At 43.5% G+C, this 15141-nt stretch overlaps 2 protein-coding genes across 2 annotated transcripts in view; one reads left to right on the top strand and one right to left on the bottom strand.

The window, feature by feature from the left end:
• Nucleotides 1–15141, bottom strand: part of TP53I13 (tumor protein p53 inducible protein 13) — a 343577-nt gene that overhangs the window by 280127 nt on the left and 48309 nt on the right. The gene's annotated exons all lie outside the window — the stretch shown is intronic.
• The window catches only part of NUFIP2 (nuclear FMR1 interacting protein 2), a 40348-nt gene continuing 34759 nt past the window's right edge, over nt 9553–15141 (top strand). Inside the window, exon 1 of the mRNA XM_050763321.1 lies at nt 9553–10061. Coding sequence (XP_050619278.1) covers nt 9785–10061 — 277 coding nt within the window. The 5' untranslated portion in view covers nt 9553–9784. The remainder of the gene's footprint in view (nt 10062–15141) is intronic.

Here is a 15141-nt window from a genome sequence, read left to right as displayed (position 1 = left end):
CCCTATGGAGAAACTTTCAGTGAAAAGTCGTGAGGAACTGAGTTATTCAGTCCGACACCTCAACTAAGTCCTTCCAACAACCATGGGTGAGCTTGGAAGTAGATCTTCCCACTGATTTCATGAGTGACCCTGAGCTAGAGGCACCCAGCTAATCAGCACCCAGATTCCTGACTCACAGAAACTGTGAGACAATCAATGTTTGTTGTTTTAAGGCACTAAGTTTTGGGGTAAATTGTTAGTAGCAATAACTAACAATACCAATCATACGATGTGAAATACTAATTTGAAGCATTAAAATAGAATAGAGGAAGAAAATAATATCAATAGGTTGTAGTTTTGTGGGTTTTTTTTTTTTTTTTTTTTTTTTTGAGACATGGTCTCATTCTGTCACCCAGGCTAGAGTACAGTGGTGTGATCATGGATCACTGCAGCCTCCATCTCCTGGGCTCAAGTGATCCTCCTACCTCAGCCTCCGAAGTAGCTGGGACTACAAGCACACACCACTATGCCCAGCTAATTTTTTTTTTTTTTAAGAGATAAGTTTTCACCATGCTGTCCATGCTGGTCTTGAAGAGTTAGGCTCAAGCAATCCACCCACCTCCGTCTCCCAAAGTGTGGGATTACAAGTGTGAGCCGCCATGCCTGGCCAATAGGTTGTAATTTTTTTATAGCTTCTTAGACATCAAATCATACTGACTAGATTCTTATTAGTGGCTAATTTAACCCAGTTTATGTTGAGTCTTACTAGTTTTACTTTCAGGGATCACCTTTAGACAAACTTCTGGATGCATCTAACTATTGATTCTAACATACTGCATATACCTACTGACAACTAAATATTTATTAATTCATTCATACATAAATTCATCATGTCTTCTAGAGATTTAAAATGGCATACTAATTCCCTTGGTCTTTATTTTGTTTGCAGGTTTTTGCTCGTCACCCAGGCTGGAGTGCACCAGGCTGGCACGATCATAGCTTGCTGCAGCCTTGAACTCACGGGCTCAAGTGATCCTCCCACCTCAGTCTCCCAAGTAGCTAGAACTACAGGTACAGGCCACCACATATGGCTAATCTTAAAAAAGTTTTTTGTAGAGAAGAGTCTCACTATGTTGCCCAGGCTAGTCTTGAACTCTTCGTCTCATGTGATCCTCTCACCTCAGCTTCGCCAAATGCTGGGATTACAGGTGTGAGCTACCACGCCCAGCCCCTTGGTCTTTATTTTAGATTAATGTTTATAAGACAGTTGAATGCTGAATTCATTCTTTAAAAACAACGATTTTTTCTTTTTACAGGAAAGAAATACATATTTAATGTTCAACATTTAGAGAAATAAATAGAAAGAAGAAAGCGAAAGTCACTTTTTTTGGGGGGGGGATGGGGTTTCACTCTTGCTGACCAGGCTGGAGGGCAATGGCGTGATCACAGATCACCACAATTCCCACCTCCTGGGTTCAAGTGATTCTCCTGCTTCAGCCTCCCGAGTAGCTGGAATTACAGGGGCCCACCACCATGCCCGGCTAATTTTTTGTATTTTTAGTGGAGACAGGGTTTCACCATGTTGGCCAGGATGGTCTCAAACTCCTGACCTCAGGTGATCCACCCACCTTGGCCTCCCAGAGTGCTGGGATTACAGGTGTGAGCCACTGTGCCTGGCCAAAAGTCACTTTGGAATCTGACACTTAGAGAGGACTGCTATTGAGATTGAATGTACTTTTTTGTTTGTTTTTGTTTTTTGTTTTTTGTTTTTTTTGAGATGGAGTCTCACTCTGTCACCCAGGCTGGAGTGCAGTGGCATGATCTTAGCTCACTGCAGCCTCCACTTCTTGGGCTCAAGTGATTCTCTTGCTTCAGCCTCTCAAGTGGGAGGGATTATAGGCACCACCACCATGCCCAGCTAATTTTTTGTATTTTTAGTAGAGATGGGATTTCACCGTGTTGGCCAGGCTGATCTTGAACTCATGACCTCACGTGATCTGCCTGCCTCGGCCTCCCAAAGGGAGGGATTACAGGCAGGGGCCACCGTGCCCGGCCTGAATGTGCTCTTGAATTTCAGTTGACAGCATCTGCCTGTCCTTTCAAAATTTGGGAAAACACTCTATCCTTGGTTAAATAGATAATTGATTTCTTTAAAATTCAGTTTCCTTAATGAAATATCTGAAAGGTTAGCTTTATATACCTAATATTTAATAACTCAGTATCACAAATATTTAATATTTAGTATTAGCCTCGGCAACATGGCAAAACCCTGTCTCTTAAAAAAAAAAATACAAAACTCAGGCTGGGCGCAGTGGCTCACGCCTATAATCCCAGCACTTTGGGAGGTGGAGGCGGATGGATTACCTGAGGTCAGGAGTTTGAGACCAGCCTGGCCAACATAGTGAAACCCTGTCTCTACTAAAAAATACAAACATTAGCCAGGTGAGCCGGGCACAGTGGCTCACGCCTGTAATCCCAGCACTTTGGGAGGTTGAGGTGGGCAGATCACGAGGTCAGGAGTTTGAGGTCAGCCTGGCCAACATGGTGAAACCCTGTCTCTACTAAAAATACAAAAAATTAGCCAGGCATGATAGCGGGCACCTGTAATCCCAGTTACTTGCGAGGCTGAGGCAGGAGAATCACTTGAACCCGGGAGGTGGAGGTTATAGTGAACTGAGACCATGCCACTGCACTCCAGCCTGGGCAACAGAGTTAGAATCCATCTAAAAAAAAAAAAAAAATTAGCCAAGTGTGGTGGCAGGCACCTGTAATCCCAGCCACTCAGGAGGCTGAGGCGGGAGAATCACTTGAACCCAGGAGGCAGAGGTTGCAGTGAGCCAAGATCGCGCCACTGTACTCCAGCCTGGGCAACAGAGTGAGACACCATCTAAAAACATAAATAGATAAAATAAAATAAAATACAAAAATTAGCAGGGCATGGTGGCGTGCGCCTGTAGTTTCAGCTACTAGGGAGGCTGAAGTCAGAGGATCGAATGAGCCCAGGAGGTGGAGGTTGCAGTGAGCCCGGATTGCACCACTGTACTCCAGCCTGGGCAACAGAACCAGAGCCTGTCTCAAAAAAAAAAAAAAAAAAAAAAAAAAAGTACCACTTACCGATGTTATAAGTGCTATACTAGACAACTTTTTTCCCATTATTTTATTTAAACCTCACTGAACCTTCTGTGTTGGGCAATAAAATTACCCTCAGTTTTCAAATGAGTAAACTAAGGTTCAGAGAGGTTAAGTAATCTGCCCAAACAAGATCATAAAGGAGTTTCATGAAAGGGATTCCATCTCAGTTCTATTTGACTATAAAACTTATGCTCACACCTCTCTGTAGTTTCTCCCTCAAACTTTTTCCCATTATACTTTTTATAATGTCATTAAAAAAAACTTTCATAGTCAGAAAAATCATCATATTCCAGTTATTAAAAGACCAACCTAATTTATCCACACCTCTGTACCATTCCTTTGAAAGTTTTTGAAGTTAGTGTCTCTAGGCAAAAATTTTAAGATCTAAAAGAAATATACATTAATAAAATTCTTTTCCTGCTGAAATAAAACAGTGAATGTTACCAGTGATTTGCCTCATTTTGAAACTGGAACTATCATCAGAGAGCCAATTTCCATTTATATAAAACAACATAATACTGTTTCTGATTATAATTTCTGTAAAGTTACAGCCAATTGTTACAGTTGAAAACTAGATTTTTTTCAGCAAAATTTCCTGTGGTTGTATGGTTTTATTACAATGAAAGAAATGCATGGTTTGGGAAGAAAGAGTAGAGAATATAACCATGGAATGCTACAGTAGAAACAAATTTAGAGACTACCTACCTCATCCTCCATATTTTAGAGGTGAGAACACTGAAACCCAGAGAGTTAAACATTTCTGTCTCTTTTAGGTTGTCATAGTACACAAAGTATAAGATTAATGGCCTGTGAAAATTTTCATTTGATTATCGAGACAGTCTTGCAAATACACTTAACCAATTTCTAAAGCTGTAAAAATAAATGAAAAAAATATATATAATACCTGGTACATAAAAGTTGCATAATACATATTTGTGAGTGAACAAATGAATAAAACAATTTATTGCAGCTGGGCACGGTGGCTTACGCCTGTAATACCAGCACTTTAGGAGGCTGAGAGGGGTGGATCACCTGAGGTCAGGAGTTCGAGACCAACCTGGCCAACATGGTGAAACCCTGTCTCTACTAAAAATACAAAGAAATTAGCCAGGCATGGTGGCACATGCCTGTAGTCCCTGTAGTACCAGCTACTCGAAAGGCTGAGGCAGGAGAACTGCTTGATCCCAGGAGGTGGTGGTTGTTGAGCCAAGATTGCACCATTTCACTCCAGCCTGGGTGACAGAGTAAGACTCCCTCTCAAAAAAAAAAAAAAATTGCTTTCATTTTTCAAATTCTCTCATGGTCCTTAAATTTATATATATATATATATATATACACACACACACACACACACACACATATATATTCTTTACTTTAAAAAAAATAAAAAATTTATATGTATGTATTTTGAGACACCCAGGCTGGAGTGCAGTGTAGTGGTGCAATCATGGGTCACCGCAGCCTTGACCTTCTGGGCTCAGGTGATCTTCCCACCATAGTCTCTCAAGTAGCTGGGACCACAGGCACATATCACCACACCCAGTTAATTTTTTGCATTTATTAGAGATGAGTTTTTGCCATGTTGCCCAGGCTGATCCACCAACTCCTGGGCTCAAGTGATCCACCCACCTTGGCCTCCCAAAATGCTGGGATTACAGGTACAACCCACTGTGCCTGGCTGAAATTATATATACATATAATTATTATATGGAGTTTCGCTTTTGTTACCCAGGCTGGAGTGCAATTACATGATCTTGGCTCACTGCAACCTCCGCCTTCTGGGTTCAAGCAATCTGTTGCTTCAGCCTCCTGAGTAGCTGGGATTACAGGCACCCGCCACTGTGCCTGGCTAATTTTTGTATTTTTAGTAGAGACGGGGTTTTACCATGTTGGCCAGGCTGGTCTCGAGCACCTGACCTCAAGTGATCTGCCCGTCTCGGTCTCCCAAAATCCTGGAATTATAGCCCTGAGCCAATGCACCCGGCCTGAATTTGTATTTTGTATGCAGTCATACTACATATATATAATTTGCTTTGCTTTTTGTACTTGAGTTATTGGTGTCCATGTTTTTCCGTATTGTTATGAAATATAATCCTTTAAAGTACTTACTGCAATTACAATACTTCTAAGTCGAATTCCAAAATGACCATAAGTAGAGGCGAATCTAGGTTTTGGGAACTCTCATTAAGAAAAAAAAATGTAGCTGGGCACGCTGGCTCACGCCTGTAATCCCAGCACTTTGGGAGGCCGAGTGGGCGGATCACGAGGTCAAGAGATGGAGACTATCCTGGCCAACATGGTGAAATCTCGTCTCTACTAAAAATACAAAAATTTGCTGGGTGTGGTGGCAGGCACCTGTAGTCCCAGCTACTTGGAAGCCTGAGGCAGGAGAATCACTTGAACCCAGGAAGCAAAGGTTGTAGTGAGCCGAGATCGTGCCACTGCACTCCAGCCTGGCGATAGAGTGAGACTCCGTCTCAAAAAAAAAAAAAAAAAAAAAGAAAAAGAAAAAAGAAAAATGCAAAAATTTCTAATGACTTCTGGATTCTGGTCAACAGAAATTGAAGAAAAAAAATTGACTTGTGAGATCTTTGGGGAAAAATAAGAAAAAAATACAAAAATAGATTACTTTTAAAATTTTCACAAGGCCAGGTGCAGTGGCTCATGACTATAATCCCAGCTACTTGGGAGGCTGAGGCAGAAAATCACTGGAACCTCAGAGACAGAGGTTGCAACGAGCCGAGATTGCAACACTGGACTCCAGGCTGAGCGAGAGAACGCGACTGTGTCTCAAAACCAAAACAAAATAAAAAACCAAAAAACAAAACAAAACAAAAAAACCCCAAAATCATCCAGGCATGGTGGCATGTGCCTGTAGTCCCAGCTTGGGAGGCTGAGGTGAGAGGATCACCTGAGCTAGGAAGTTCAAGGCTGCAGCAAGCCGTGATGGCATCACTGTACTCCAGCTTGGACAACACAGTGAGACCCATCTCAAAAAAGAAAAAGAAAGTATATGAAAAGTAACAACTACTAAAGAACATTTGGAAAACAGAGAAAATTTTTTTTTAAAAAAAGCCTCTATAATTTCATCAGACTCATGCTATATTCCCTTCTTGTGTTTTTTTCGTCAATGCAGATTCCATTTTATAAAAACATGCTTGAAATAAGTAGAACCAGTTATTTTCTTTTCGCAACAGTTTAGTATTAGGGCATTATTACTATTATTATTATTATTTTGAGACGGAGTCTTGCTCTGGCTCCAGGCTGGAGTGCAGTGGCACAATCTCGGCTCATTGCAACCTCTGATGACTCCCTGGTTCAAGCGATTCTCCTGCCTCAGCCCCCCGAGTAGCTGGGATTACAGGCATGTGCCACCGTGCCCAGCTAATTTTTGTATTTTTAGTAGAGACGGGGTTTCACCATGTTGGCCAGGATGGTCTCGATCTCCTGACCTCGTGATCCGCCCACCTCGGCCTCCCAAGGTGCTGGGATTACAGGAGTGCGCCACCACATCCAGCCTAGGGCATTATTATAATGGAATATTTAACATTCATGGCAAATCCCAAACATATTTTGTATACAACAACTTCAGAAAAATCAAGAAGAAAAAAGGTCTATGTTTTACTGTTGTATTTCCATCCTTATTTTTAAAATTCATGTTCTTCAAGATTATGATTCTAATGTATACAAGAATGTAATATTCTGCATTTTTTCTTACATTATATCATAAACCTTTCTCCATACTACTGCATACTACTAAGGCAACATTCATAGTAACTAGAGTATCTGAGAATAAGATTTAGTTTCTTAAACTCAGTCAGTACAACTGTAAGTGAAAAGCTAAGGCAGGCGAAAGTGTGATAAATCAGAGATACAGAATGAGTGCTTTTGGTTTGCCTGCAAGTATAATGTAGAAAACCTAGAGAGGGAAATCGGAACTCGGAAATTCAAGTCTTCCAACTAAATGTCTAAGTCAACAAAAAATTCCAACATAATCCTACATTTTATATATACTTTTCTTTCTTCTTTTCTTTTCCTTTTCTTTCTTTTTTTTTTTTTGAGACAGGGTCTCGCTCTGTTGCCCAGGCTGGAGTACAGTGGCACAATCACAGCTCACTGCAGCTTCCACCTTGAGGGCTCAAGTGATCCTCCCATCTCAGCCTCCCAACTATAGGCACACACCACCATGCCAGGCTAATTTTTAAAAATTTTTGTAGAGAGAGAGTCTCTGTATGTTGCCCAGGCTGGTCTTGAACTGCTGGGGTCAACTGATCTGCCTTGGTCTCCCAAAGCGTTGGGATTACAGGTGTGAGCCACCATACCTGACCTGTTTTTTCTTTAATAATTGGAAATGTGGTAGAATATTATTCAATGGCAAAGACTTATTTATTGTGATATGATATTATTATTAGGGTTTTCATTCTCAAAATTGGGTAAATGTACCCCCAAAGAGGTTTTTCTTTAAAATTTAGCAAGGCTGGCTGGGCCCAGTGGCTCATGTCTGTAATCCCAGCACTTTGGGAGGCTGAGATGGGCAGATCACCTGACGTCAGGAGTTTGAGACCAGCCTGGCCAACATGGAGAAACCCCATCTCTACTAAAAATACAAAATTAGCCTGGCACGGTGGCACGTGCCTGTAATCCCAGGTACTCGGGAGGCTGAGGCAGGAGAATCACTTGAACTCGGGAGGCGGAGGTTGCGATGAGCCGAGATCACATCATTACACTCCAGCCTGGGCAACAAGGGCAAAACTCCGTCTCAAAATGAAATAAAATAAAATACAATTTTAGCAAGGCAATACAAATCTTCACTATACAGAACATGCCAAAATTTGGTCATGGTTTTCAGGACTCAATGACATTTGTTGTTGGAAACCAGCTGTTATGTTTTAAATAAGCTTTTGCATTGACATTCATTAATTTCATAGCATAAACTTTTTGCTTTTAAGCTTCTTGTTCCTTTAATGTTGTCCTGTTGTAGGAATTCAAGCCACATTTAAAAAATTCAAAAATTTAACATACATTGAGGAAACAGTCCATATGTCCACTGCTGAGTGAATAAACAAAATGTGGTATATACATATAATGGAATATTAGTCAGCCTTAAAAAAGAGGGAAATTCTGATATATGCTACTCTGAAGACATTACGCAAAAACGCTAGTCACAAAAAGACAAATATGGTACAATCCCACTTAAATGAGGTACCTAGAATAGTCAAATTAGTAGAGACAGAAAACAGAACAGTGGTTATCAAGGGATAGAAGGAGGAGGGAAAGGACAGTTATTTTTATTGGGTATGAAGTTTCAGTTTGGAATGATGAAAAAGTTCTGGAGATGGCTGATGGTCATGGTTCTACAACAATATGAATGTACCTAATGCTCCTGAACTGTACACTTAATATTAAGATGGTAAGTTTTATATTATGAATATTTTACAATTAAAAAAATCCCCCAATCTATAACATACATTGGGAAAAGTACATTTTACCTGTATATTGTTTAACAAATAATCACCACCAAATATATGTATAATCACCAACTAGCCCCCAAAATGAAATATTATCAGTAACCTGTGTCCCTCCCCATCACAACCCTCTTTTCCTGAGTAAGCACTATCATGGCTCTAACATTTGCTTTTGAAAATCATACTGTGATGTGGTAATGCAGGATAAGTTAAATCTACACTACAACACGCTACAGAATATTTCTTTAAATTTCATTTTTTCCATAAGTGCAAAAAAAATCCCACTTAATAACTTTTAAATGCTCTTTCTCCCCTTCCTTTGCTCTTGAAACTTCATATTCTAAAACCTATTTTGGTGCCATAGTTGACCTCACCTGCAGTTTAATTAAAAAAAAAAAAAAACCCACAACCTTCAGTGTAGATTTTCATTCCTCCCGCTCCCCCTTGCCTCCAACTACAAAGAAACAATGATTTAAACCCTTTGTGCCCTTTTAGAAAATTACACAGATACCCCATTGTGGAACCCTATAATCCCTTCGTGGAAAGGAAGAGATTAGCATATGAATACAAAGCAAAATGAATCCAGAATACAAAATGATCTACTGGATTGTGAAGCTCTTGTATTCTTAAAAATGTATTTATTTCCTCTTTTTGTATTGCCCCTTTAGTGGTCTTAGGGTTAAGGGAATTGAGCTTCCCTTTCTGGTTACCCGGAAAAGGATTAACAACAAAAAACAACAAAAAACAAAAAAACCACCAGATTCTAATAGGTGCAAAACCAACAGATGGCTCCCAGCGCCAGTGGAATCGCCAGTGGAATCTGCTACCCTCGACATGAGCTTGCTTGCCGGCGAGGAGTGTAGAAAGTGCTGTTCGCAGACTGCGTGGTGAAGGAGAGAAAGCGACAGAAGAGAGAGCCATAGTGCTGACGTTGAAGGCCCGGCCCTGTGAGGTTGCACAGGGTAAGTGGCGTTGGCCAGGCGGCAGCGGCGAAGGGGAAGGAAAGAGGATTTGAGCTGGGGGCGGGGCTTGCGGTACAGCGTGGCTCCTGATTGTTGGAGCGCGGCTGCCAATCTCGCAGAATCGCTCGGTTAACCAGTGCGCTGGCGAGACGCGCTCAGATATACTGAGTGAGCCCTGAGAAGCAGTCTCAGATCCTGACGGTGCAGCAGCCCGCAGCCTCAGCCAGGGAGTCCCAGCCGCTTTCAATGGAGGAGAAGCCCGGCCAGCCACAGCCTCAGCACCATCACAGCCACCACCATCCGCACCATCACCCTCAGCAGCAGCAGCAGCAGCCGCACCACCACCACCATTATTATTTCTACAACCACAGCCACAACCACCACCACCACCATCATCACCAGCAGCCTCACCAATACCTGCAGCATGGAGCCGAGGGCAGCCCCAAGGCCCAGCCAAAGCCGCTGAAACATGAGCAGAAACACACCCTCCAGCAGCACCAGGAAACGCCGAAGAAGAAAACAGGTCTGGGAGGGAGGACGGGTGGGGGAAGGGGGTTGGGGGTGGAGGACAGGGGAGATGGGGGTGGGGCTGGATCCGAAAAGCGCGGACGGGGTCGGGATGTGTGTGTGTGTGTGTGTGTGTGTGCCCTCCGGCTCTGGGGATGCCCCTTTCATTCTAGGGCTCGGGCTGAGCAATGGGGTTTGCAGCGCCCTCCTTCCCTCCAGCATGGGAGAGGCCCAGCCAGGCCAGCGTGACCTTCCCGGCCCCCGCCCCGGCTGAAGGGAGACCCACTGGGTCGGCCTTGCAAGTCCAACCTCATTATTCTTTTCCATTCACCTCTCTGCGTCCCTGGAGTTACCTCAATATGGGGGCCCTGAGATGGGGTAAACCTACCCCCAAAAAAATCCCTCGAGGTGTAACTCAGGAAGGCCTAGCGAATCCCGCCTCGGATGGTGTCGCGAGACCCTTTTGCAGGCGGCCAGGGGTGGGTAGGTAGGCTGAGTTGAGGAAGTGCCCCTCACCCGCCACCCCAAGCCCACCTGTGGCCTTGGGGCTCCCCATCTTGTTGGGGGGGGCTGTTGGGACCCCTCATCTCACGGGTCGTTTCCACCACTAGACGCCTTTTTTGGGCGCCGGACCCCGCAGTCTTGTCCCGCGGCTCCTCCCAAGACTGGTGCCCCGGGCCCGCTCCCCCCAGAGCCGGCGCGGCTGGAATGTTCTCTCCTCCTCGCGGGGCCGCTTCCTGTCCGCCATGTTGGAAGCCGATTCCTGTCACCGACTCCGGCCCACTGAGGAGCGGGGGGGAAGGGTGTCGAGGGCCACACGGCGCGTCGGAGCTGGGTGACCTGGGATCACCACCGGCCGCCGCCTCGCCCCCTGCACTGCGGGGGCGCCGCCGCCCCCCGCTCCGCGGCCGCCCCTCCCCCGTCACCGGCCGGGGTTGTGTAACCCGGTGGCGGCGCGAGGCCCCGGGCGGGTCCCTGGGGTGAGGGGCGGGGGCGGTTGGGGTGGGGGAGGGAAGCGGCCACGAGGGGAGCGGCCTGCGCAGGGCCCCGCGCGCCAGCGGCCGCGTTTCCCGCTCCCGGGTGCGGCGGGAGGCGCGGGCAGTCGGGGCGGGGAGCCGGCCTCGAAGCGGAGCTGAGGGGGAAGGAGGCCGCGGGCGGCGGCGGCGGCCGCGGCGCTCCTAGGGGCAGGAGGCCTGGGGGGGCGGCGGGGGGATTCATTTTGGGTAGAGGCGGTGCCTGAGGCCGGGTGGGGTACCCAGCGGGAACCCAGCTCCCCGGTCACGAGTTTCTCTGCCACAGGAACCTCGTCTCCTGCCAGGTTCGCTCACGACTCCGCCTCTGAGGCTTTCACTTGGGCCTTTTCCTTCTAGCAGCTCATTTTCTACAAGAAAAAAAAAAAAAAAATTAACAAAAACCTTGTTCCATTCCCCTCCCCAGCCGGCACTTACCTTCTGAGCTTGGGTAGTGTCTTTGAGGTGAGAGATTTTTTAAAATGTTAGGATGAGGAAGAGGGCGAGCTTTTTGACCCCCTTTCTTGTCCTTAAGGGTGAACCCAAGTGGCTCATCCATGAGGTTAGATTACTACCATCTTGCCTCGGATGAGGCTTCTCTCCATGTTAAAAAGAAAGGTGTTTTTTCGTATTTTAAAGTCGATATTGATCCCCAAACTAATATTAACAAACGAGAAATTGAGGGTAAAAGTCATGTAAGAAAGTATTTCACGAGAAGTAAGTTTAAAAGTTTATAACCCTCGCATATTTTGAAAAATAAGGGCTCTATATAAATCGAAGAGAAAGGAAGCATAAAGCGTATGTTAAACCCAGCGTATCAGATTTGATAGAAGGAATTGTTGAGAGCTGGAGAAAAACTAAGTGCTTTTTTAATTGCAGATTGTAACTTGAAGACTGAAATTAGAATGTCAGATTTTCCATTTTGGGAGTTCGTTAGGGACCCGATGGTATGCAACAGAAGTGAACACGTAACATACGAGTTAGGTGTTTAATCCTAAAGATTTAGAGCAGTTTAAAAACTGTTAGGGACTACATAACTAGATTTTTTTAGCATTAGATCTTGTTCAAAAGATGAGAAAATACTACCGTATTATGGCTGCATAAGGCAATATTACTGTTGAGACTGAAAAATTGTATTTCATCGGTCAGGTAAATATACTCTTGCAAGACTTCTCTCTACATGTAGAAGCAGCCCCTAAACCATTCAAGGTGGTATTCCTCCAAATATTTCTTATCTCGGAAGACGTGGATAAAGAGGAGGAAACTGGAATTAGGAGTTTTGACAGAGTATAAACAATTTGGGGCGAGTGTATGGTTTGGTCACAGTACTGTTGCTTTGACATGCATTATGCTAATAACTAAGAAAACATTACAATATTTTTGAAATTTATCTGTAACATGTTGAGGTAGGCTTTTGTAACCCATTACTCACAAACCTAAAGAGGAACAGTTTTTTTTGTTTATCCAGAAGAGGGCGCAAGAGAAGGCCAAATGTGTTGAGTAATTTGTTTCTAATTGAAAAGCTAGATTTATCAGGACTCAAGTTTTGCTGAGTCTTTTGGAAGTAGGATTAGTATGTATAAGCAGCCCTAAATAATAAAAGCGCTAGGAGTCCTTTAATTTCTTAAATTTATTCTATAATGTTTACATTTTTCTTAAATATCTAAGATATAAAAAAATTTCTTTCTGGCATACTTTATACATACCAACAAGGTTGTCATGAGGAAAGTTTTATGTAGTTAAACGAGATTTTCTTTCTCTTTTTTGTTATTAAAACTTACAGGTGGGAGCACAGTGGCTTCTAAGCCGTTTTTTCATTGTTTGGTGAATTCTAATAGCTGAGTCACTACAAACTAGAATCTTAGGAAGAATTATTCTAGTTAGTTTTGGTTCAGCTCAGTTTGGAGATTGGATTTTTTGCTATTTCAAGTTGCTCATCTTTAATTGAAATCTGAAAAGTTGTGACTAATGGGCCCAAGGATACAAACCTTTGTTTAACCTGTTGGTATGTTAAATGATATAGGTAGTCTTGTATTCCCTCCAGAGTTAGGTAATGTATGTTACATTTTTGAATTTTTTAAATGTGGATTGAATTCCTGCAACAGGACAACATTAAAGGAACAAGAAGCTTAAAAGCGAAAAGTTATGCTATGAAATTAATGAATGTCAATGCAAAAGCTTATTTAAAACGTAACAGCTGGTTTCCAACTGTTTCCAAGTTATATCTATTAAAAATGATGACAGCCTTTATTTAGGGGACTTTCTGCTTTTGTTTCCTTTCTTTTTTTTTTTTTTTTTTTTTTTGAGGCGGAGTCTCACTCTGTGGCCTAGGCCGGAGTGCTGTGGCATGATCTCAGCTCACTGCAACCTCTGCCTCCCGGATTCAAGCGACTCTCCTGCCTCAGCCCCCTGAGTAGCCGAGATTACAGGAGTATGCTACCATGCCCAGCTAATTTTTTTTTTTTTTTTTTTTTGATTTTTAGTAGAGATGGGACTTCACCATATTGGCCAGACTGTTTTCAAATTCCTGACCTCAAGTGATTCACCTGCCTGGGATCCCAAAGTGCTGGGATTACTGATGTGAGCCACTGCTCCTGGCATTTTTCTGAGGAAAAAATAAACTTTTAGAAAACATTCTTCCTGTTTCATAGTTAAAATTGTGCCACCAAAAATTTGATTTGATTGGCTATCATAGCTTTTCCAGCAGCCAAAAAATGTTAAAAAATGTAACCCTGTGGAATCTAAGAACTCTTTAAGAGTTCTAAGAAATCTTAAGAGGTTGGTGTGGTGGCTCTCACCTGTAATCCCAGCACTTTGGGAGGCCAAGGCGGGTGGATCACTTGAGGTCAAGAGTTTGAAACCAGCCAGGCCAACGTGGCGAAACCGGGCATTGTGGTGCATGCCTGTAATCCCATCTACTTGGGAGGCTGAGTCAGGAGAATCTCTTGAACCTGGGAGGTGGAGGTTGTGGTGAGCCGGGATCACACCATTGCACTCCAGCCTGGGCCACAGAGTGAGACTCTGTCTCAAAAAAAAAAAAAAGGAAAAAAATAACTCTTATAAGATGTATTATCTCGTGGTACAAGTTTTGTGCCAGTCTGTTTTAGGAATGATTATGCCTTGAGTATATTTTCTTGGGTTACTTTAATACAGTAGAAGAAAATGCCTTTATTTGTTCAGTTTTAGTATTTGTACCTTTTTTTTTTTTTTTTTTTTTTTTTTTTTTTTTTTTTTGAGACGGAGTCTCGCTCTGTCGCCCAGGCTGGAGTGCAGTGGTGCGATCTCCGCTCACTGCAAGCTCCGCCTCCCAGGTTCACGCCATTCTCCTGCCTCAACCTCCCGAGTAGCTGGGACTACAGGCGCCTGCCACCACGCCCGGCTAATTTTTTTTGCATTTTTAGTAGAGACGGGGTTTTACCGTGTTAGCCAGGGTGGTCTCGATCTCCTGACCTCATGATCCTCCCGCCTCAGGCTCCCAAAGGAGGCTGAGCCACTGCACCCGGCCATTGTACCTTTTTTTCTAATGTAGAATGAGTAAGTCTTGTTGTGAATCTAATAGACGTATACATTAAGTTATTTTGGAACAATGATTCTCAGACTTATAAAAATAGTGTTCCTATTAGAGTCCACATTTCTGCTGCCTTAAATATGTAGAGTATCCTATTGTGTTTTTTTGTTTTTTGTTTTTGAAACAGAGTTTTGCTTTTGTTGCCCAGGCTGGAGTGCAATGGCCCAATCTGGGCTCACTGCAACCTCCGCCTCCTGGATTTAAGCTATTCTCCTGCCTCAGCCTCCCAAGTAGCTGGGATTACAGGCGTGCACCACCATGCCTGGCTAATTTTGTATTTTTAGTAGAGACAGGGTTTCACCATGTTGGTCAGGCTGGTCTCGAACTCCTGACCTCAAATGATTCACCCACCTTGGCCTCCCAAAGTGCTGGGTGCCACTGCACCTAGCCTGTATATCTGTTTCTAATGAGTTGACCTCAGGATGCTTTTGTGAACATTTCATAAAAAGGTAGATAACTAATAGCACCATTTTGTTATAGTGAAAAACTATTTGCATTAGCTATAATAGAATTGACTT

The sequence above is a fragment of the Macaca thibetana genome, chromosome 16 (genome assembly GCF_024542745.1).
Source record: "Macaca thibetana thibetana isolate TM-01 chromosome 16, ASM2454274v1, whole genome shotgun sequence".
NCBI lineage: Eukaryota > Metazoa > Chordata > Mammalia > Primates > Cercopithecidae > Macaca > Macaca thibetana.
This window is presented reverse-complemented; position numbering and strand designations above follow the sequence as displayed.